General features: G+C 47.8%; 3 protein-coding genes and 1 non-coding gene across 7 annotated transcripts in view; 1 reads left to right on the top strand and 3 right to left on the bottom strand.

The window, feature by feature from the left end:
* ELAPOR1 (endosome-lysosome associated apoptosis and autophagy regulator 1) overlaps positions 1 to 8,588 on the bottom strand; it is a 48,618-nt gene extending 40,030 nt beyond the window's left edge. Inside the window, exon 1 of the mRNA XM_024570635.4 lies at positions 8,296 to 8,588. Coding sequence (XP_024426403.3) covers positions 8,296 to 8,448 — 153 coding nt within the window. The 5' untranslated portion in view covers positions 8,449 to 8,588. The remainder of the gene's footprint in view (positions 1 to 8,295) is intronic.
* Positions 8,589 to 8,630: 42 nt separating this feature from the next.
* Positions 8,631 to 14,909, top strand: CFAP276 (cilia and flagella associated protein 276). 3 transcript variants are annotated; one of them, XM_071219723.1, is made up of 5 exons: positions 8,631 to 9,722; positions 12,947 to 13,063; positions 13,762 to 13,877; positions 14,229 to 14,356; positions 14,764 to 14,909. In XM_071219723.1, exons 1-5 carry the CDS (start codon positions 9,642 to 9,644, stop codon positions 14,832 to 14,834), a joined length of 513 nt encoding a protein of 170 aa, XP_071075824.1. In that variant the 5' UTR covers positions 8,631 to 9,641; the 3' UTR covers positions 14,835 to 14,909. The 3 variants fall into 3 exon arrangements, with proteins under 3 accessions (XP_071075824.1, XP_053772043.1, XP_053772042.1); XM_053916068.2 differs by having other exon boundaries at positions 8,636 to 9,722; positions 12,947 to 13,067; positions 13,766 to 13,877; XM_053916067.1 differs by having other exon boundaries at positions 8,645 to 9,722; positions 12,947 to 13,067; positions 13,766 to 13,877; positions 14,226 to 14,356.
* A 1,319-nt stretch (positions 14,910 to 16,228) lies between these two features.
* On the bottom strand, positions 16,229 to 16,632 carry LOC112314116 (small Cajal body-specific RNA 2). The gene has a single exon (XR_002975779.2). It is a non-coding gene; the product is annotated as a small Cajal body-specific RNA 2 (non-coding RNA).
* Positions 16,633 to 17,828: 1,196 nt separating this feature from the next.
* TMEM167B (transmembrane protein 167B) lies at positions 17,829 to 23,536 on the bottom strand. Of its 2 annotated transcripts, none has more exons than XM_053915377.2 (3): positions 23,386 to 23,536; positions 21,104 to 21,296; positions 17,829 to 20,290 (listed from the first exon to the last, which is right to left on the bottom strand). In XM_053915377.2, exons 1-3 carry the CDS (start codon positions 23,393 to 23,395, stop codon positions 20,128 to 20,130), a joined length of 366 nt encoding a protein of 121 aa, XP_053771352.1. In that variant the 5' UTR covers positions 23,396 to 23,536; the 3' UTR covers positions 17,829 to 20,127. The 2 variants fall into 2 exon arrangements, with proteins under 2 accessions (XP_053771352.1, XP_024426169.1); XM_024570401.3 differs by having other exon boundaries at positions 21,165 to 21,296; positions 23,386 to 23,532.
* Between the last annotated feature and the right edge of the window lie 78 nt (positions 23,537 to 23,614).

Here is a 23,614-nt window from a genome sequence, read left to right as displayed (position 1 = left end):
GGTGGCAGCAGCGCCGAGACCCCCCTACTGCCCTGCTGTTTGCCCTGACTTGCCCTGCTCTCTGGTGCCTCTTCTCGTACATATGAAACAACATCTGTCCTGTCACCACTTTTTCTCCCTTGGCAACTCCCCGAAAGCTCATCTTGCCAGAAGAAAGGCTGGTCGCTGACATTTATGGCACTCGGTAACTGTGGCCAGTCCACCAGGGGCAGAGGGCTTTGCAGCATTGCTTATAAACGTCCCTAGGATTGAAATGGCTTTGTCACTAGGGAACGAAATGTCCCTTTATAAAGTCCAATCCCTTTCTGATAGGTGAGGGTTTGGTCCCCACATCTGTCTACAAGACAGGGCTTCCTGGAATTACATTTCAAAGATGCACTTTTCTTGTCTGTTTGTTTTTAATGAGATCAAAATGTTCCATTAAATTTTTTCACCTGAGCTTTTAATCATGCATGAAAGAAGCAGGTCAACAAGGTCCTGGCCTGTGCAAAACTCTTCAAAGGCAGCTTGGTGTGTTTAGAGGGTAAAAATCAACCTATACTAGTGCCCGTACCTTGGATTGTCCATCTAGGCAAAGAAAGAGTCATAGCTTTAGACCCATGCTATAAAACTTGAGAATGACTTTTTGGACACAAAAAAGTAAAAGCAGAATCATGTTACCTTCTGTGAGGGAAGGGAAATGAATTTTTATTAAGTATCTCTCATGGTCCGTGAACTTTGCAAATTTTATCTCTTTTAAGCATCACAACCAAAGCCTGTCTTACCCTCTGCCGTGTGCCCAGTGCTAGTAGAACCTGTACTGCAGTAGTCTCAGAACAAGTATTTGTCGAGTCTGTGGGGTGTATATGATTTTCCCTATTTTAAGGATGAAGAAACCTGTTCAGAGATGCTCAGGCACATGTCCCAAGGTCACACAGCTGGTAAGTCAGCTGCAGGATTGGGACCCAAGCCCAAGATGCCATTCTTCCAAGCACTTGTCCTTTCCGTTAAACTGACACCAGTGGTTCTCAAAGTGTGGTCTTAGGTCTGGTAGCCCTCTGACTGACCCACTGAATCGGCACCTCTAGGGTGGTTGGGGCCAGCAGTCTGGGCACCGCCCACACTTTGATTTTGAACTTGTGGCCTCCGAAACTGTGTGAGAATAAATTTCTGTTGTTTTAATATACCCAGGTTGTGGTACTTTGTCACCACAACACTAGCCAGCTAATACAACTAGTCAATGTTCGTATCTTATTTCTCATTTCTAATTTCCTCAACAACCCTGCAAATTAAAGCTGATAGCTTCTTTGATAACTAAGTCTCACAGCCAGCGAAGCTCCACCAGGGACATGAGCCCCTTTCCAGAGGCTGCGCTCTGCCCGCCGGCCCTTCCTTCCTGGCCTCATCCCAGCATGCACCTGACCTCTGTTTGTAACCACTCGTCCCTTTAAAGCCTGGAATGTGCCATCGGTGTGGGTTTCATATTATGTAGTAGTTCTTCACGTCTCTTTCAGCTCATCATGTTCAGTAAGTACTTGGTGAATGTGTAATTTTAAACTTAATAGGATTAAAAATTAAAAACATAAAAGTTATTTGGTGGAGAAAACAGTGGCCAGTGACCTCTAGAGGCAATTGGTCATCGACAGACTGATAGTGCCTGCTGTCTGGGACCCGGTTCCAATATGGATAGTGCCCGGCAATCTTCCTGTGAGGGAGACAACCAGAAAGGGAATGGGGCGGAGGAAATGCATGTCGGAAATAATGGGGCCATCGGGCGACCAGTTATATTACGCTACAATTACAAATGTCTGAAAAAGAGTTTTGTTTTGTTTTGTTTACCCCAATGGTAGGGGTTTACTCTAGAAACAATGAGCATCTCATTATCTGGGGTCAAAAGTATTCTTTTAAACATGTTTGTAATTGTTAAGCAACGTAACCTCCCTGAGGATAAGCACCCACTCAGCTGTTTTCGGGAGGTGGGAGGGTGCCTTAGGTCTGGGTCACCACGAGGTCCACCCAAAACCAGTACTTGATGAGGTCATGAGTTTTCATCTAAATAACACTCCTCCGAGTGGAGCAACATGCTGCCCCTCCTTGGTCTTCAGTTTCTGCAAGTATAAAGCCAAGATTTTAATACAGATAGGATGAGACCAAGACGTTGTTTTCAAAAACCTTAGATTTTTGTGTTATCTAAAAATTGCAAGGCCGTCTCCTCCTGCAGAGGAGCTCCTGGGCATCTGTGCGCACCCCCAGTCTGTCACCACTGTCCGCCCGCCCGGGCGCACTCTGCATGCACACTCATCCCTGGTCCCTTCACTTGCTTGTCATCCACGGCGACCAGGCGCGTTGGCCACAGTCACACATTTTTCCTGAAATCTTACATGATTTTTCTCCACATGGGAAAAACTAGCTGGTGACTATAAGAATCAGGAATAGTCTTTTAGGTAATCCAGGACTAAAAACTCTATGTGTTCTTTAAAAAGTCTGCCTTTCCCCCATAGCTCTATGTTTTCTCCTGGCTACCTGCTAACCCGTTACTCACTTTATATTTAGGCACAGCCTCTTCCGCTCTGTGTACAGCACAGGCCATGATGTCCCTGACTTCTCCCAAGTGCTCTCCTGAGCCAGAACCATCCTTCGGAGAATTTGGACAAAGCTGGATGAACAGGCATAATTAACGCTCCCTTTATCTTTTCCCTTGGTGGCTTACTAGCCACTCTTTTATTTTCATATGATTGGGGTGGGAGAATAAAGTAGTCAATTTCAGGCAGAAAATTAGCCAATTTCAGTTTCCTTTCTAATTCAGAAACAGTTTTCCTTTCTTGTTTTGCATGGGGTAAGGAGACGGATACTCCAGTTAGCATGCAGGCTTCTTACATTAAAGGCCAATTATTATGATTTGGTCTTTCATATCAATAAAATTCAGGTTTAAAAAATCACATTCTAGGCCTATGAAACTCAATTTTTTTTCTTATGCCACATTGTTCTGTGGGCCTTTAAAAAATGCCTTTAATAATACATGACAAATTGGCCCTGGCTGATGTGGCTCGGTGGGTTGGGCATCGTCCTGAAGGCCAAGGGGTCGCCAGTTTCATTCCGAGTCAGGGCACATGCCTGTGTTGCAGGCTAGGTCTCCGGCTGGGAGTGTGCGGGAGGCAGCCAATCAATGTTTCTCTCACACATTGATGTTTCTCTTTCTCCCTCCTTTCCCCTCTCTTTAAAAAATAAATAAAAATTTAAAAAATATAAAAAGTAATAATATATGACAAATCTAAGAAAAATAAGTGATAACCTCATATTAGGCTCTACAGACTTAAGGGAGTTTGAAAGCTGGAGAGCCTAGGAGGTATTAAAAATATATTTTCTTTCAGCAGCTGTCAAGCACTAACTATAATTATCTGTTCTGTGCCTTATCGGGTGTGACATAGGAAAGCTAAAGAAGAAATGTGGCAAATGGCACAGTTTTTATCACTTACCAGAGTGACAATACAGCCTGAAGAGCTATGAGTTTGACCAAATTATTTTGAGAAGGTTTGGCGAACCTTCTCAAAAGGTTCTCAAAAGGTTCACACCAGGTTGGTGTGCCCTGACTGGGACCAGCTGGCAGCTTCGCTGGCAGGCTCACCAGCAGGGCCCTCTGGGTCCCAGTGATTCCTGAGTAAGAATGATCGGAGGCGGGTGACAGCCAGGGCCGCCTCCTCCTTCTGACTGCAGATGGGTAAGACTAACACCGTCTCTAACATGCCATGTGCCAACTTGACCCTTGACTCTTTGACCTGCAATTTCTACTTTTAAGGCTTTATCCTGCCAATAGACTCAAAGAAGTAGGCATCGGGCCACGTAAGAGGTGTGCTGTGCAGCACAGTTACCATGTAAATGATTGGCGTCACCCTTCCTTCGAGTTTCTGTTCAGTAAGTGATGGCACACGTACATATAACGAATCACAATGTCATGGTTGAAAGTAGAAGTGTAGAACCGTAGCAATGAACATGGTAGAATACAGGCAAGCACAAATATTCTAATCTGATTTGTACAAAAGATTTAAAAAAGAGTAGACAGATGTGCTTGTATAGACATAGAACACTTCAAGAATACATTTCATCAGGTGTTGACAGAGGCTGGCATCTGGGATTTGCAGAGGGTGGAGGAGGGGAGCGTCTCCTTCTCAGCTTATACCCTTCGCACAGCGTGGACTGCAGTGTGGACAGGCAGGAGTCAGCATGGTGGCTAGGAGTCCAGCTGCCTGAGGCCCTGCTCTCTTCCCAGCCAGGCAACCTTGGGCGGGCTAGCCTCTCTGTGCCTTAGTTTCATCTTCCACAAGTGGGGGTTCATTCGGGAAACACTTTGAGTACCTACTGTGTGGCAGGCACTGGTAATACAGAAATGAATGACACATACAAGAATACCAGCCCTCAGAGGGTTTCCGTTCTCGTCGGAGAGATGGACTATTGAGAAAACATATACGTGCATGTAAAATTCTAGGAACACTTGACTCCACCTCCCCCACCAAGAGCTCTGAAGAAATGATATCGTTTACAAAGGGAGAGTGGCCCCAGAGGTAAGCCCTAACTTAGGGTGTCTGGGGCTAGCACATTCATGGAATTTCAGTCTCTGGAGTCATTGAGGAGCAAGTTACGATTAGTTGCCTCACTTGGAAAAACCATGTGGCATTCTTTTGTAAAGATGAGTGTGCTCACACCCACAACCCAGCACCCCACTTCGAGGCTTGTACTTTAAGGAATCTGTACCTGTGCACCAGGTGGCAGGTTCTGCACTGTTCAAAGCAGACTGTTTGAAATGGCAAAACACTGGAAACCCAAATGTCTGCCAACGGGAGAACTAATTTTTAAATTGTCAGAGAGCCACACAAAGGAATATTTTACAACACTGAAAATGAGCAAAATATAGTAACACTGAGCCACATTGGTCAGGGTCCAGCATATTTTTCATATTTACACCTTTCCACCTATCCAGTGGCAGCCGTCCCACAGCAGTTCCTTTGTCAACCTTCTCCTTGCCCTCAGTCACATCTTCTGAACGGCAGCCCTTGCCCCCAGCTCTCTGCCCTCAGCTGCGGCCCACCTCAGTCGTGTTTGCTTGGTGCTCACGCCAATCCCCCTCTCCGCAGGTTGCCATGTCCGCCAGGATCCTTTGGGATGCTCTGCTTAGTTTCTGACTTCCCAACCTTGATTTCCAGTGTACCTCACGCCTACTCTACATTTCCGCCACCTGATCTTCTTATAGTTCTCAGGTTCTTTTATATTTTCTACCTGTGGACCTTTTCTCAGGCTCCTCCCTCCATCCAGGAAGCACCCTTCCTCCATCTCTGCCCATTGAAATTCTACTGACTGCTCCAGGTCAAGTACCAACCGTTTAAATAAGTTTTCTTATTTTCCTATCAAGCTCTACCTGGCCACTCCTGCACTGTTTACCAGAAATTAACCTTAATCTCATCATTTTCATGTCATTATTTGTATACTTACCTTTTCTGCCTACTAGTATTTCTTATGCACCTCTGACAAGTCAAAGCTATGCACTAGACACTTCACATGTGTTATCTAACTTAATTTCATCCTCACAACAACCTTATGAGATAGGTATTGCCATCTCCATCTTACAGATCAGGAATCTTAGGTTGTCAGAAGTTAACTCGCTCCAGTAGCATCCTTACAAAGTGGGAGAGTCATCACTCACTCAGTGGATTTTATCCCAGTCCACGTCTGCTGTGCAGTGTGGATCAGGGAGTCCCTGAAAGTGTGGGGGCATTTAGCACAGGGGCCTCCGGGCCAGGCACACCTGTTAAAGGCAGTCTCCTGCTTCTCTCGCATTTGATGCGGACTCATCATGCTGTAGGGAGTGGCTGGTCCTTTGGCTCTCAGACAGCACGTAACCTGGGCTAGCACAGGGCTACTGAAATGACAAGCTCCACACAGGATGTTTCATTCCACTGGCGGCCCTGGTGACTGGAAAACTGTGAAAGGAATGCCAAGCCACAGCTCAGGGTTAGCAATCTGGAACTCACGTTTTAAGGAGTAAAAAACGTGTAGGCCACACGTGGAACCTCCGTGTTTTCTAAGGAGACCCAGAGGGGTGCCTCAGGGTTCAGAAACAAGGCTGGAACAGCGACGTGATCATCAGGGTCAGCTTTGTCCTGAGAAGGGTCCGGGCCTTTAACACCCAACACGGGCTCGCGAGAAACTCACACACAGACACAGACTAGAGAAGGGCTGGTCTGCTCTGACTTGGTTTCTCGCCATCTAGGGTGGAAGCCCTGAAACTTGTTGGGTCAGTTCATAATGCCAAACGAAGAATATTATAATAATGGGTTTATTCTCTTCCTTATTGTTTTGGAGTCAAGGGTGTTCAGCTGCCACTGTTTGCTCAAGGAGAGTGTAAACAGAACTTGACTCCATGACTAATGAGCATGGAGCCCTAAGCCACTTTCACTCTGGCCTGGGGCGTGGATCTCGTGGTAACGACACTGAATGGGAAAGGGGGTTAGATAACTCTAATTTGTGTTTTATTCGTACTTTCCTTTCGATCTAAAAAGCAGTCCTTTTTGAAGTGGGTGTTATTGAAATACCCATTCATTCTACAGATTCAAAAACTAGGTGGCAAGTGGTAGGCAGGGACTGAAACGCTGATGTGTTGAGTTCCACAGTTTTCTGCAGCCCTAGGCTCACTCTGTGGCAAGATCTTTTTGCTCAGGCAACTGTCAGTCATTTAGAAAGGACTAAAGAGAAAATTTGTAACCGAATTCAAAGTTCTCAAGCATCAACATTCTTCTCTCCCTCCAAACCAAGATGATACAAAGTATTAAATTTCTTAAATGTCTCACATTCTGCACAGTTGACAAAGACCTTCCACTCAGGAGACTCCCATGTTGGATTCTCAGGCAAGTGGCCTTGTTGGAACTGTTTATCTTAGTTGGTTAGAGACAATAAGCCACCAAGGCCAGTAAGCCACAGTCACTGACAAAATCTCCCTGTTCCCAGCCATCTTTAAACAGGTCAGAGAGTGGCTGGGTGGAAAGGCTGGTGACCCAGGGCAGGGAGTCATTGGGACTGATAAAAGTTTTCAGAGGTCCCACTTACTGGGAACTCACTTGTGTTGTATTCATGAATGAAGTCCAACACCGACACACAGAAATTCTCTCCCCCGCCCCACCTCTTCATGGTCTGTTATGTTGTAGACAGTCTGTGGTTAGAACACCATAATAATACATTTCCATATGGGGTGGTGGTGTGGCTGCCAACCAGTTAGCACTGATAACTTAGAAAAAAACATTTCATCTTCTTAAAACCTTAGCCAAGTACGACATTTGGGATTACCTTTACAAGGCTAGACACTTGATGTATTATTATAAAGGCTTTCCCATTTTCTCAAATAACAGAACGTTTGTTTTGCATTCCCCAGTGAAGTTCTTGTAAATATTTGTTGCTGTCTCTGCCATATGGTTAAGAAAAAAAAGTTACTCAGAGCACAACACTATAGAAACGACTGAGTTTTATTACTCCTTAATACCTTTAGTTATCTCTCCAAAAAGAGTGTCCAAAAGGCCTTTTTGGCCAGAAGGCATTCACTACCGATTGTCTTAATTATGTTGGCAACAGTGTAGAAGCACCTTGAAAAAGACGTATGACATATGTCAGCAGAGGTCAGAGAAGGAAAGGAGAGATCGGTGGAAAGAGAAATGTTGCAGAATCCACAGTCTGGTCAAAGGTGGGCCAGGTGCCGTCCGGCACACTTAGCGAAGTGCAGCGGGGAAGCAAAACTCTGAAGGGGGCTGCACTTAGCAGCCAGCAAGTGACTGGATGTCTGATGCCAGGAGAGAGGGGTGATGGGACCTCTCCGTGCCTCTGGCACACCTCCTTTTGCACAGCTTGCACAGCTTGCACGCTCCTTTTGAAGCCATGATAAAGCACAAGGATTTCTTGCCCCTCTTCTCCCCTTCCCCACTCTCTCTCTCTGGCCCTCTGCACGCACATAAGCTTTTGTTCTCAACCACTTGTAAGGTAATTTCATCCCAGCTGGCAAACCACCCACGTCTTCTCCCCTCATTCCCGAGTCCAGGACCCCGGGTCCCAGAACGTGGGTCCTGGGACCCACCGAGCTCAGCAGCCCAAACCGTTGAGTCCTCCAGGGGGCTGGCCCCTCCGTGACGCCGGTCCACTCCGCGCCCTCCCCGCCTACCCTCATCCCCAACGAATCCTAAACTCCGTGGCCTCTGAGCTGTCTGTGCCTAGGTCCCCAACGTCCCCTCCGGGATCCAAGATTTTTCTGACTAAAGTGGGGTCGGATCGGGAGGACAGTACCTCTTTGCAGGCGTGAAGCTCTGGTCCCGCTCCCTGGGTCACCTGGAAGGCGGTCCCAAGCCAGAGCAGCAGCCGCAGAAGCCGGAGTGTGCGCCGCTCAGTTCCTCCCCTGCCTCGGGCAGAGGGATGGAGGCTGCGCCCAGGCTCAGCCATAGCGTCGTCCCGAGCGAACAGCGGCAGCGGCTCAGGTGCGGCGGCGGCTGCTACCGCTGGCCGAAGGCGGAAAAAAGGCGGAGGGAGGTTCCCAGAGGGAGGATGCGAGGGGCTGGGCTCGCTTCAGTCACCTCCGGACGGCTACGCCGAAGCCTCCCATCCTTCCTCCTCCCTCTTTCCTCGTCTCCTCCTACCCACGTCGCCTTGGCAACCGCCTCCTCTTTCCCTCCGCGCGGGTGGGGTAGGGACCTCGCGATGCTCTGCCGCTCACCTGCCGGTCGCCATGGCAGCCGCCGCCGCTGGCGCGCGCTGCGTGAAAATGCGCGCGCCAGGGGTCTGCAACCGCCCAACAGGCGGGCACGCGGCTCTTGTAAAAGACGCGGTGGAAACGTCCTCCAAGCCATCGCCACCAAAGCCATGCTCTCCACGGCCCTTTCAGGTCGTGGACTATTTGTGACCATCTCTAATTCTGCGGATGTGGCGTTCGACAAACCCTCAGCGCGCCCTGCGTGCAAAGCGCCAGAAAGGAGATGGGGACGCCGTCTTTCTTCTGAAAGTTACAGCCTGGAGGAGAGGCCTAGGAGGCAGTACTTACTCCTGCAAAGGCAGCCGCCACGGGAGATCTTCCATCCCTGCGCGTCCGTCCGGGCCTTTACCACCGACCTGATGCAAAGCCTTGAGACTCGGACAGTTAAACCGGGTTAAAGCAAGAATTTGCCCAGTCGGCAATTTTCCAAGCACAGCACGCGGGCTCGCCTTCTCTGGACATCCCCGTTCTCTCACTGCTTTGAAAAAATCCTTTTGTATGGTGCGTGGGAGAAGGAAATATCGGGGTCATCTTTCAGGGCTCCTTTCGCCACCCTCAGTCTTTCGCATTAGCCGTGCCCGCCGAGAGGCCTCCGTGGTTTCACTTGTGTCTTACTAGCCCAAATCCGGGGCTCCGGGGCGTGCTCAGCCGCCCTTCCCTCGGTTCCCAGTAGCTTCGTCCTGAGGGGGGCCTCCCTCGCTATACCGCCAGGTGGCGCTCTTGTTGATGGGACCTCACCTCAGTCATAGATGGTGGGGCAGTTGCCTGGCAACCGAAAGTGGGCGTTCCAAACAATTGGGACCCGGGATCTCCCGCGCTCGAGGTTGTGTGCTGCTGTGCGGGCCTCCCACCCCTCTTAAGAGCTTCTCTCGCTGGGCATTTTACCATGCCTCCCACCCGAGACCCTTTCCAGCAGCCTATGTTGGATAACGATGATTCCTACTTGGGGAAACTGAGGGCTTCCAAGGTACTGTGGCTTCTTGCGCAGACTCCTACCTAGCAGGGCCAATGTTCTGTCTGCGCGAGGGGCAGAGATGGTAACTTAAAGACCTCTGGTGAGGACTCTGGGGCACTGAAGAAATCCGTTCCCTGCCTGCCTCCATGTGCTCACATTCAGGTCTGCTAAGGTTTTGGAGGTGCTTTTGAGCAAAGGGAAGTAGAGCTCTAGTCCAGAGGAAGTAGGGGCTCTCGCCACCCAAAGCAATGATTGGCATAACCGGGCTTACACAGGTCCAGGCTCCACCAGGCCGCACTTTGCCCTGTTTGGGAGACTGTCCTCCTAAAAGGTATAAGAGATGGAATGGGAGAAAATCCTCTGAAAGCCACCAGGTCATGCTCTGTCTTCACGCCGTCTGCGTCTTCTGGTTAACGCTGGGGTGTGTTTGCGTATGTGTGTCAGCGATTGGGGAATTCAGATGACCCTTTTTTCTAGTAGAAGTGGTTGGGAGGTTGGAAGTGGTGCAAAATAAGGAGAATTAAACAGTCACTGTGGCTTAATAATCCAGTCAAAGAGCTTCTTTTTGTTTATTCGACATTTATCATTTACTGTATGGCACTGTCAAAGGGGCTACTAAACGCTGAGGATATATGAATAAATTAGGTACACGTCTGCTCATAAGAAACTCTACTAGAAAAGCCGGACCAACAACAGAACAGCAGAAACGCTCACACAATGGCCCATGTGTTGTGACAGGGTTATATGTAATGTGTCAGGAGAACTGGGAACTAAAAGGAAGCTTCCCAGAGCAGGTGAGTTTTCACATCGAAATACGAGTGAGCTGGGCCAGGTGAGGGAGGAGGTGAAATACGAGTTAGGAAGAAGGAAACAGGAGCCACACATTGGTCACCAGCAAAACAAAGGAAGCAGCAGGTGCACATACACCTGGAGAGGAGAGAAAGGGTGACCTGTTTGGGGGCCAGAGAGTCCAGAGTGGCTGGAGTGTCGGTGTGAGGTAGAGGAGTGGGGAGAGTGGAGGCTGGAAAAGTGAGTGTACTGGGCTGGGTGTGCTCTGTACACCATGCTAGTGAGCTAGAATTTCATCGTGGAGGTGCTGGAAACCACAGCTGGCTTTTGAGCACTAGAGCGACACACAAGGTGGGTGTTTTATTTAGACAGCACTGTGGAGGTGGGGCGTCAGGGCTGGGAGTGAGGCAAGCAGGAGTCACAGGCGGCAGTAGCCGTCTCCTGCAGGAAGAATAATGGACCTGAAGCGGTGATGCAGGGGACCGCAGGGAGGCGCTGGCATGAGAGAGGTGCGAAGGGCGGGACGGATGGGACTTCGTGGCTGACTGGATATGAGCGCAAGAGAGCGGATGAGTCTAGGGTCACTCCTAGGCTTCTGAGGGCTTAGCTGATACTGAGTGAGGCATCCAGGGGAAGCAGATTTGGGGAGAAAGATGTTCAGATCAATGACACTGGTGCTTTTGTGGTGCCTGTGGGACATCTGAGTGGGGGTGAATAGCAGGCAGTGTGGTTGAGCGTTCTGAGGTGAAGATGTCTATCTGGAAGCCTCGGTGTCCGTATGGTGGTTGGAGCCATGGGAGGAAATGAGCTCATCCAGTGACTGTGAGAGTAAGGGAAGCAGGGACTAACCCCCTGGGGAATGCCACTGTCTGAGAGGCAGAGAGGGGAAGCAGAGCCGAGAAGTAAGAGTTAAAGGGAGGAGGAGGACCACAGGAGTGGGACCCACAGAGGCGCGGGGGAACATTTGAGCAAATCAGAAAGTCATGGTGCCAGAAACTGCAGAGGTCAGACAAGACCAGGTCCGGAAAGGATACACTTGACCGAGCCACAAGGATCATTGGTCACCAGCAAGAGCGGTTTGGGGCAGAGGCCAGGCTGAAGAGCAGACTGGAAGCGGGGAGGAAGCGAAGACAGTAAAGGATGACTCTTGAGGAAGAGTCTGGCCCTGCAGGGAAGGTGATGCAGCGGGAGTTAGATGGTTACACAGAGTGAGAGGGAAGCTGGGAGTAGGGCATGCCAGGATGGCGCAGGTCTCTGAGGCTCAGGGAAAGCTGGGTTCAGGGGAGAAGGCTTATTCTCCAGTAACAGGGGCTTCCCTTTCTCTGAGATGGAAGGGAAGTGGATGTGAAGATGGCGTTCGTGCTTGACTTTCTCATTGAAAGACAGCCTCACCCTTCTTTGATAAAGATGATGAGGCTCAGGTAGCCTTTGAGGAATGAGGAGAGCTGCCTGTGCTTGCCTCACGTATATTTGCAGTTCTCTTGTTTAACTTTCCATCATTCATGGGGATTCACAGAGCCTGACCTGAAACATACTGTTCAGTTGCTATCCAGCTGAGCTGAGTCGCTCAACAATCTGTCATGTTTGGGGGTGGGGGTGGGTAGAGGCTTCCAACATCAGATAGGCTGCACGAGACTTCTACCAGGTTGTAGTTGTACTCACTGGAGTTCAGTCATTGATGCAGCCAGGACTTCACTTTTGACAACTCTGTGTTAGGTGGTTGTGTGAGGTCCTGGTGACACAGTGATGAACAGTTCAGCACTTTATGTATAATGAAGAAGTCAGTTATATGCATTTCACACTCACGCTTGTGAGGTTTTACTTAGAGGATTGAACGTCCAATGGACTTTTTCTTTGACGTTCCTGAGTGACAATGATCGCTCCCCGTTTACTGAAATCTTTTCCTCACCTGCTTAGATGCTGCAGTCCCCTGATTCTCCTGTAGCTGCCTGCCTACACCTTCCCCCGTTACAGTACTGCTCACTCATGGACCACTCCTTCCCTTTGGCCACACTCAGTTTTGCTGGCTTCAACCAAGACTTCACGTGGACAAACCCCAGATCTTGATGACTTGTCCTATGCTCTCCAACACGTTGCACACTTCCTATTTTTTACCTGGTGATTGCATTAGGATGTCTCACCTTTTCCTCACTCAGGATGTCTAAGCCTGCGCTCACCATCTTTTCCGTCTGCTCCCCACCCTCTGCCCCTGTCCCACTCCACCCCTTTCCCTATATTCCTGGCCTGTTTCTGTCAGTTCTAAGATTGAAGATTTAGGAGGATCAAAAGCCTGGGGAGTCATGTCCCATATTGTCCTTCTCTTTGCAGATGTTGCTCTGAGATTCAATTAAAATAGGATGGATTACGGGGGGATGCCACGGAAGCCGTCACATCAGCGAGGACCTGTCATCAGGTAGCCAGGTCCTCATGTGATTTTTCTTTTGCAGCAACTGCCATGTAAGAACCCGCCTCACCTTGCTCAGCAACAGGAGCCCTGGAATCGGCTCAACTCAACTCACACAATCACCTCCATGAGGCGGAATGCTTATTTTTTTGACTCTGAGGTACCTAATACTGAAATGCCATTTCTCTTTGAAAGGTAGTCTGTCGCTAAGTGCCTTAGCATCTTTCCTCATTTTGCCCAATCCAAGGTCCTACCAAATCTAAAACCAAATGCCAATTTATCTGGTCTGTGGGAAGTCAGGAGACTTGGGTTCTGCTCCAGTTATCTGGAGCAGATCATTTTCTCACCAGACTTCTCACTCTTCTGATTAAAACGATGGCTGAATATAGCCGTGAATGATAAGGCCCATTGAACCCAAGTCGGGGACAGCATAGTGGTTCCCATATCTACAGAGAGAGCTCACTACTCCTTAGACCTAACCATGAGAGACAGATCCAGCGCTGGCCAGTGTGGCTTAGTTGGTTAGAGCATCCTCCCCTAGACCAAAAGGTTGGGGGTTCGATTCCAGGTCAGGACACATACTTAGGTTGGGAGTTAGCTCCCCAGTCAGGGAGTGTATTGGAGGTAACCAATTGATGTTTCTCTCTCTCTTCCTCTAAACTCAATAAATGTATTTTTAAAAAGAAAGAACTCCATATTGACAAGAATCATTGTATACAATTTGATTTATAAGGAGTTAGTGGATCCAGGCCCAAAAGGGGTTCATTCCACTTTTGGGGAAGAGTAGAACCCAACAGAACTTGACTAGAGCAGGAGTGGAGGTGCTGAGTTAACCCTGGAGGGCTTGACTTTCTCTAGGTACCAAAGGACGATCTGGATTTCCGCTTAGCAGCCTTGTACAACCACCACACGGGGGCGTTCAAGGACAAAAGTGAGGTCCTGATACACCAGGAGACCACTCAGGACACCCCCGGGTAAGAGGTGGAGGCAGAGCCTCCCCACCCTAACTGTAGCACCACCAATTACACAAGGTGAAGCGCCACCTGGGAAATAACCACCGGCAGGTACTCTTTGTGTACAGGTTTCTGTGTTGTTTACATCCGTACCTGTAAATGATGTCTGTATTTTTATTATCTAAAATGAACAGAGAATCTCCAAGATTGTGTTTGTCTATATAAACAAACAAAATCTTTGGTCAGTATCATAGAGGGTAAAAAACGCCCTTCGCTACTGTGTTTTTGAGGTTGCACGCAACCCTTTCCCTCCTCGCCTTCCTCCTGCTTGGCTCATTCTCCTCCGTTCCTCCCCACACCATTGTCTAGAAGCATCAAGCTCCAGTTCCCTGGAGAAGTTTTACCCCCTCCCTCACTACCCCCTGTCACTTCCCGAGCTAACATCAGACACTGGATCAACCCTAAGAAGGACTCCATCCACAGCATCCAGGGCTCCATAGGTAAGTGTTAGAAGGGCAAATGGGTGGTGCTGGTTTCCCTAAGTGGACCCAGCAGTCAGGGAGAGGGGGAGATTGGCTAGGAGGGAACATGGCGGGTAATGCGGGTCTTGAAACAGCAGTGATTAGGTTGGCACATGTCAGACCATGCCATGGAGCATGCTATGAAATGAATTCAATTTTTCAGAGCCTCTAGCTCAGCCTGCGGTCTTGGGGACAAAAATTGCCAACAAAGGCAGACACCAGGGGGTGGAAGACCTATAGCTTCCTCCTAAACGTGCTCTATACGCCCCTTCCCCAGCTGGTACAGGAACCTTCTCTATAGTACCTGTGAGTGTGTGGGCGATTCTGGGTTCCCAGTAAATGCAAGGCATCTGAAATTCACAGCCCACTCCTTCTTTTCTCCACAGTGTCCCCTCACACTGCAGCCACCAATGGAGGCTACTCCCGAAAGAGTGATGGTGGCTTCTTCTCCACCTAATGTTGACAGGCCCCCAGACTAATTAATCATAGTGGAACATCCTGCTGCCCACCTGCATTAAAAATTCTTGTGCAAGATGAAGCCTGAAGTGTCTGTTATGCATAGGCTACGAGTTGCCACTAGACTCCTCTTCAAAGATGGGAGGGGCCCTGGCTGGGCAGTTCAGTTGGTTAGAGTGTCGCCCTGATACTCCAAGGGTGTAGGGTTCAACCCCCGTCAGGGTACATACAAGAATCAACCAGTGAACCCACAAATAAGTGGAATGACAAATTGATGTTTCTCCCTTTCTCTAAAACATAAATAATAAAAAAAAAAAGATGGGAGGGAAGTTTTGCAGCTTCTAGAAACTAGTCTTGTTGAGCATGTTTGCAAGGATTTGGGGCAGGTGGCAGGTATTTGTATTTCGTAAACTGGTCATTCCAGCAGTCTAGACACATCCATTCAATATTTATTGCAAACCTTGGTGTTGGAGCTGTGTGGGGGAAACAACAATGGACATAGTCCATTCTCTTAGTGAGCTTAACAATCACCATGATTTTAGTAGCTCTACATAACTTAATATTTATGCTGATGTCAAATTTAACAGATTTCTGACTTCCTGGATTTAGTCATCTACTGGGCTCTGCTTTCCCACTGGGGGCTCCATCTCTGGGGTCCTGGCTCCTTGCCATTGTTCTAACTGCTACTGTCTTCCTGCTGGGAGTTAATTCCCTTTTCTTTGGGTCAGTTTGTACTGATATCTGCCCCTGATTCTTAGTCACTGAAAACTGCTGTTAGATTGGGCATAAGACAGGAAAAGGCTTCTTCCTGGCACTCAGGTACAGGGTCCTTAAATACCACCAATCCCAGCCCCTCTTCCACCGTTCAGATGGCGTTATCTGCTGCCAAGTGACAACAGGACATTGCAGTTTTTATTACTCAGGATGGCTGGAAGCGGCAGAGAGGTCTTTCTGGTTGGTCACCTCATGCAGGGTGATAACTGAACATCCAAAGTCATGGCTGTAATCCAGGCGTAGAGGCTGGTAAAGATACAGGCTCCTAGACTTCCCTGGTAATTCTAATTCAGGAAATTTGGGCCGGGTCCCTGGAATCTGAATTCTTACAAGTACACACACACACACACACGCGCGCGCGCGCATGTATATACTCCGATACCCCTTAGCGGCAGACGCCGAGTAGTGCCGGGAGGCCGGGTGCACCGGTATTGGTGCCATCCTCCTCGTGGCAAGGCGGGCCTAAGGAAAAAAAGGGGGGAGGGGAGCTAGAGAGGAACAAAGCCTCGGACCCCTCCCAGCTACGCTCCCGCGGGCCTAAGGGCTCCATCACCCTCGGCCCTCGACCATCCGCTAACGCTTTAGCCACGCACCCCTGGCGGCCGCATCCCGGGGCCGGGCTCAGATCAGAATCGCCTCGATAATCAGCGGCCCGGGACAAGCCCGGCCTCGTCTATCTGATCAATTCATCACTTCTGAGCGCCGGGCCCCGTAGGACCAGCTCCGGGGTCGCGGCGCTGCCGCCACCCGCGGGGCCTCACTGCACAGCGCCCCGAGGAGGGGGCTTCGCAGGAGGGAAGCTTTTCATCTCGGGTCGGCCCGGAGCGGCTGGGGTCACAACCCGATCAAATAAGATCAATGTGTAGGCGGGGGGAGGAGCGCAGGGGCCACGCACTCGCCTTGCACACCCCAGGCACGATCACATTCACGTGTCCACTCACACACTCGGCTCGCACACACCATCCACGCGACACCCTGTCACAGAACCAACCGTACCGCCCCAAGCCGCCCTCCCTCCGGGGAGGACCGGAAGTCCGCACCCTCTTTTAAACTCCTCCGCCCCTCCCCTGCCTCGGGGGATTCTGGGAGGAAACAGCGAACGCAGGCCCTCTTCGAGCGCGCGCTTTGCTGCCCTCGCGTGGCTCGGAGGGGAAGCCGTGTCACAGGCGCTGGCGGAACAAATTCCCACAGTACGGAATCGTGGTGGTCTTTTGACCTTGTGCAGCTACGCATTTATACCCTTATCTGTAGTTTTTCTTTGACCTTTGATTCAAAGTCTGGATGTAAGTTGACTCAGTTTCAATAATAGGTCAATGACTCCTTTTCCACGGACAGCGCGAATCCTGGTGTTTACTAACATCAGCTTTCCCAGGAGTTCCTTCTCCCAAGGCAGGAGGCAAGTACGGTTTTACCAAAGGGAAAGGTGAGACTAGATTAGGTAGTCAAGGCACCTGGGAAAGGAGTAAAGGTAGGAGGGCAGAGCCCTTCTGCTCCCCAGAACTTGATGCAGTGGCAGGCATACTGCTGACCCTTCATCTACTTGTATTTCCATTAAAACCTGTCAGACTCTCAACCTCCAGAGTGAGTGAAGGGAAAAAACGCGAGTGATTGTATACATAGAATTAGCTCCTTTTACAACCAGAGAGCACAATTTTAATGTCTGTTTCTTCTCCTTTTTCAATGAAATAGGTGTATGAGGAGGGAAGACAAATCGAAGACTTGCGGAGTCTGGAAAATAGTTGGTGAAGTTATAAATTGTACTCTTGTCGGTCTCACCATACGCTTGGAATAAACACTTGGGGGAAACTACCCAGTATGTGGCAGAACCCCACAGCTCAAGGGTTTTGTAGGTGTGTGACTGGTTAACCTGGTATCATTTGAAGGAAGTTTATGGCTAGTTAAGGGCAGATGATAATTTGTATTTTAACAGCAGTAGGTAAAATGTACTCGGGAGTATCATCTACCTTGATACACCTCAAAATTTATTCATATTTATGCTGATATATGCAGTATGAGCTGATACATATCTCAGCTCCTGCCAAAGGAGAAAGCTACACTCTCACAGATTCTGGACTGTGTGTATCATACATTCCTGTGAAGGTGTTAACAGGAATGATGGGATTAATTAATTTAAATTAAAAAGGGATACTATGGGCAGAAACCAAGGCAGGATTGAACAGAGGTCAATAAATTCAGCATGTGACAAAATGGACAAAAGCAGTAGGGAAAGAAACTTTATTTTCAAGGATTTGTGCAGACAATGGTGAATAAAAAATTGTATTTCAACTACAAAAAGCTGACTTCATCCCCCCCACCCCGCCACCCAGGTATTCAGGGTGTATGGTGATGCCAGTTTGAATCAGGGCTGACGTTGCTGTCCCCATTCTTCCACTGCTAAGACTCCCTTAGAGCAACACTTTCTACAATTTTCAGTCAAAAAATATGACAAATCAAGCAAAGTAATGAGTTAAACAGGTTTCTGCTGATTTGCTTATATCAAGTGAAATAAGCTGTGTATTTTTTTGTTTTTTTTTTTGCTGTAAATTGCCTTTGCTCTGTACATTTTTTGGTATATTCTGGAATGAAAACTTCTCAAGATATTACAATTCAAGAGTCAAGGTGACCTACTCAGGAAGCTGCAAAAATTGGTTTGAATAACCAGTACTGTGAAATGAAAGTAGTTTAAAATGTGAAAGAGCCCTAAGCACCAAGCTTAGAGACATTAGCCCTATGAGAAAACAAAAGTCATTAAAGCTACACAGTAACAAGTGCAAACCTGTGTTTATGGGGAGTGACACCCCATTGGCTGACGGGTCCCAAACTCACACCCAGGAGGTGTAACTCTTCTTTCTCTTTCTCCCACGTGAAAGGTCCTCAGAAATGACCACGGAAAACCTATGAATCATTGAAACTTACCCTGTGAACCAATTCCTGACAAGACCACAGCTACAACTCTGAGATGATGAGACAAGTAGTGTTTATGTAATGACTTTCCGTACTTCGAAAAACCTGCAAAGACTAAACTGCCTGTTTCAGAACCTAACTTCCTAGCAGCTTTTGTCCTTTCAGAGTAAGACAAAAGGCAATTTGCTGCCACACAGGGGTCAAGCACAGCTAACTTGTCCACAGTCAAGTTTTATTCCTATGGACGAAGCAACTGGAAGACCTATGTACATGCTTGCTTTTTATAACTTTAGACCCACTTTTTTTAAATAAAGAAGTTCTAGGCTTCAAAAATGTACTATTTGATCTTTTGCCGATAAAAGGAGGGAATGTATAAGTCTCCCCTTCAAATATTGAGTCATCTAAAATGATTTGCTCAGAAGTTACCTTACTCTATGGAAAAGTCACCAATCCAGTTGCAAGTCTTCGTTTTCCTTTACTTTAAAAAGCACCCTCATTTTATTCATGGATTCTATGAACTGTCCAAATATGCCTATGAATATGCGCTCATTTGAGTTTCTCATTTTCTTGTAAGAATTTACAAAGGACAGCTAAAAAGGATTGTAATCTGAAGAAAATTAACAGTTGGCCAAGAAAAACAAGTAATCAACTAAAAATGGCCATAACAACTCAGATTTAAACAAATAGGTTTGTATAGTGGATGACATGACAAAACTTCCATCTAACATCACAATTAATTTCTACTCGATGACTTTACTAGTATCTGAATATACTAGATTTATTTCTTCAACTCTAGCTGCAAATACATTAAACAACTACTTCTTCAATCGTTTCTCTTTCCCCTAGTGGTGGCATTTAAAACTGAGTATTTAGCACTCAGTAGTTTAGAAAATATAAAAAGGCTTAGGAAAAGAGAAACAGTGGATTTATCTTCCTACACCATCGGTTGGGGTGACGTCTCCTTTTGGGAGGACTGGTGAACAGAACCTTTCTTCTTGTCTAAGTTACTGCCCTCCAAATTCATCACAGACAGAAAGCCCCCAAATCTCATGCTGGCCCAGATCATCCTGGCCAAACTCTCCAGCTCCCAGCATACAGAACAGTGATTTCATCTGTTCTCTTTTTGCAATGAGGACCATGCCACTCTCTTATGTTGCCAGATGGGTATATGAAAGATAAGTTTCCAAAGCCAAAATATTTCTGGGCATTGGACAACTCCTGTTTCCCACCCAGTTCCCCACCCTCTTCCAATCTGCCAAATCTAAATCAAAACAACGGGGGGAAAAAAGTCAAGTCTTGAAAATTCTCTCTTTCCAAGAGATCTGAACACAGCGTATGTCCTTCCCTAAAGATCTTCAGTTTGAAAAGATCCTAGCGAGGGCTGAGGAACGAAACAGATGACAGGTTTTTAAGCAGGAGGTATGTAATGTTATCACCGAGGGGTGTAATTTATCTGGACATTATATGCTGTCTGTGAGGACTGATTTAAGGAAGTTGGCTTTCTGGAGTCCCCTGAAGCATAAATAATGTTTGTAACCATGAGTTTTCCCCACATGTGGGAGGGGTTGATGCTGTGGTGTCATCCTGGGGTCTTGGATGATTTTAGCTGAACTCTGCTATGCTGGTCCCAGGCCCCCAACAGGTTCTTCACCCTCATCCCCTTGGTTGGCAGTTGATGAGATGGATGCTCTGGAATTCATTTTATAAACAGGACGTAAAAGGCCATGATGACGCAGGTGATTGCCACAGCAGCATGCAGCCTGGTTCCAATCACAGCAGCTGGAAGGCAAAGGGAAACAGGGAAAAGGTATCATAGCCTGCCCTTCATATAAGTCCTCATTTTCAAGGCGATATTTTGAAATCTCTAGTCACAGATGAAGAGACCTACCAAGGGTCTCAAGAACCCACTTGGGAATGTATTGAAATACTACCCTAGGTTCTAGGTAGATATACCTTTTGTCTATGTCCTGGCTGGTGTGGCTCAGTGGATTGTGTGTGGGCCTGCAAACTAAAAGGTCACCGGTTCTATTCCCAGTCAGGGCACATGCCTGGGTTGCAGGCCAGGTCCCCCATTGGGGGCACGTGAGAGGCAATGGATGGATGTTTCTCTCACCCATTGATGTTTCTCTCCCATTCTTTCTCCCTCCCTTCCTCTCTCTCTAAAAGTAAATAAATAAAATCTTTAAAAAATATATACTTTTTTGGAGTGGGGGGGGAATGGGACAACTGTAATAGCATAATCAATAAATATATTTAAAAATATATATATATATACTTTTTGTTTATATTTTGCCCTATTTTGCAAACAGATTTAGGTAGTTAGGATTCCAAATGAAGGTGCCCAAAATAAAAAATAAAAAAGCATTTCAGTTAATAAAATCAAAACTTAATAGACTCCAATATATTCTATCCAGATTTTCAGAAAAACTTTTCATTGGGAAAATATTCCTCTCAACAATATCAGTCCAGTCTAAAATTGTTTAATTTATATACTTTTTCCTCCATGGAGAATATTAAAATTACCTTGATTTTAAAATAAACAGATAGGTGAAAGTGGAACCAAATACAATCCCAGCCTATCTCACCCCCCACTTTGTAGCACACCTCTCCGTCCAGAGAGCGCTCTCCTCTGCCTCTGCAGATATGATCTTACCTTTGTAAAACACACCCCAGACTCCCTTCTTCTCTGATAGCAGCCAGGTTTTGAGACGAGGAACCTTCTTGAAGTAGGCACAGGTGCAAATAAAGAGCAACCCAAACACCAGAATCCCATCCAAGGAGTACACTGTTACAGGAAGAAAAGAACACTTTTGGTGCCAATCCCTTTGGCACAGGTGATCCCCTGAGAACTCCAAGGAGCAGAGTGTGACATGTTATCAAGACGATATCCTCAGAAGCAGTGCCAACCCTTGACATGAGGAAGACAAGGTCCTGGGACTAGCAAGGTGACCTTACCATTCCCCAAAATTGCACGTAGCCATCCCCCTTACAATTTCACTCTGCCCTGCCCTCCTCTCCCCTTTTAAGAACTACAAATCCTGAGAAAAGCGCATCACTTTATGTGCAATCAGCCCCCCAGGAACGGCCAGTGTTGGCAGGAGATTGAGAGAGTCCGAAGAACCCTTAGAGCCTCATGAGCGAATGGAACACAATCTTGTTATAAATCATTCATTCGTGTGATAAAGGAGGGCTAGACATTTAAGCAAGTCACTCAGATCTGCATCTGTTGAAGAAAATGTTAAGGCAAAAAGTGGAGTTTCATGGAAATTGCAGGAGTTAGAATTCATGACTACAATTTTCCTAGGCTTATCTTACACTTCATGCATGATACCCTACTTACAAACCAAATTCCGCCAGAACGGCAACAGGTTCTTGTAAAAGGTATACATCTTTCTGAGGCATCAACATTTCAACATAGTGGAACAATTTTGTGGGGAAAAAACTTTGAACAATTCTATTTCTTACATATGTAAACTGAGCTACGTCTTGTAAGTGTAAGCACAACAAATCACCTAACTGCAAAAAAGAAAAAAGAAGGTATCCATCCAAAAAAGGAGGGCGGGCGACTAAAGTTTACTCAGTAGCTTTTACGTGTCAGACTGCTTTCTTAATTTCTGGTGCAGATGATTTCTTGTTCTGGGTGATGTCCCTTCTCCTGTACCTAGTAACCTCAGATCTCTGGCGGCCCAGGAAGCTCCAAAAAGACAACTTACATAACCAGCATCTGCCAGGGCTGGACTACTCTATCTCCCTCTCTCCCTCCAGTAAAACTCTCCAGCGAGATGTCACAAAAGACTCAGTAAATTAATACATTTTTTTTCTTATTGATTTGAGAGAGAGCCAGAGACAGCATTGATTTGTTGTTCCACTTATTTATGCATTCATTGGTTCATTCTTGTATGTGCCCTGACCCAGGATTGAACCCATAACCATGGCATATGGGGACCATGCTCTAACCAACTGAGCTACCTGGCCAGGGCTACATACACTAAGCTTTTATAATGAATGGTATCTTTTGTGCTAGTCTTTTCTTACCATAACTTTTTGCAGATAACGCCAACATTGACAAGGAGGGGAAATTTGAATCTTCGGTGCCTGGCTATGGAGAAGGTTCTTTTGAGAAATGCTTTCTTGTGCCCCTCCAGTCACACCACGGAAGAGGCTTTCTGTTCTTTCCCGTAAGGCTGACGCGAAAGACCGTGAAAAGCCCTGCTTCCCTCCCTTCCCGGGAATTCGGAAATCACCTCTGTAAAGTGTTTGAAGAGGCCTAGGAAATGAGGTCAGGTGAACAGGGCGGCAGCTGCCACTTCATTTAGAAGAGGTGGTATCTAAACCCAGTACTAGCCAGGGTCTCCAGACGGAGTCACCCAAACATATCTTTAGAATCAAACAAGAGAAAGCGGCCCAGCATTGCTTCAAAAGACCATTTCAGGCTCGCACATTCCCCCCTCACAATTGTGGAGCTTGAGGTCCTCTGTGATTTCTTGGTCCTACTGTCGGAAAGTAGGAAAACGTAGGGGACTGGGAGGAAGGCCCTCTCTTTTCCCTTGTGCTAAAGCAGTAGTTCAACCCAGACTGGCCATTCCAAGGGCTTGTAAGGGCCGGAACGAACTTCTAGGAAGGGGAGAAGGGAAAGCACAGGGTAGGGACGGAGGACGCGGGATATGGGCACCAGAGGCACTGGAGTTCTAGACAGGCCCGGGACCCGAGGACCCGGGAGGGGTCTAAAGGACAGGAGTCAGGGGCACCCGGAGAGGCCCAGTGGGGCTGAGCGGGGAGGGGGCGGGGAGACCGGCCACGTCAGTCCCGGCCCCGCCCGCCACGTTTCCCATCGTCCTTCCCTCCCATTCTCCGTTCTGGGCATTGGCTCTCACCGTTTGTCATGGCGGCTGGGCCCGGGCCTGGCTACGGGGTCCGGGATCAGCGGTGGCAGCCGAAGGCGGGGGAACCCAGCTCACGCTGGACACTTCCCGAACCCGGCCGCAGCGACTGGTAGGAGCCGTAGTGCGCAGGCGCAAAGGCAGGGAGGCGAGCGCCTAACACAATCAGGAGTGGCTAGCCGATTGCCGAGTTAGGGGACCTGCGTGGGTGGGTTTGCGTGCT

The sequence above is a fragment of the Desmodus rotundus genome, chromosome 12 (genome assembly GCF_022682495.2).
Source record: "Desmodus rotundus isolate HL8 chromosome 12, HLdesRot8A.1, whole genome shotgun sequence".
Taxonomy (NCBI): domain Eukaryota; kingdom Metazoa; phylum Chordata; class Mammalia; order Chiroptera; family Phyllostomidae; genus Desmodus; species Desmodus rotundus.
Note: the sequence above shows the minus strand (reverse complement) of the source record. Positions and strands in the feature narration are given on the sequence as shown.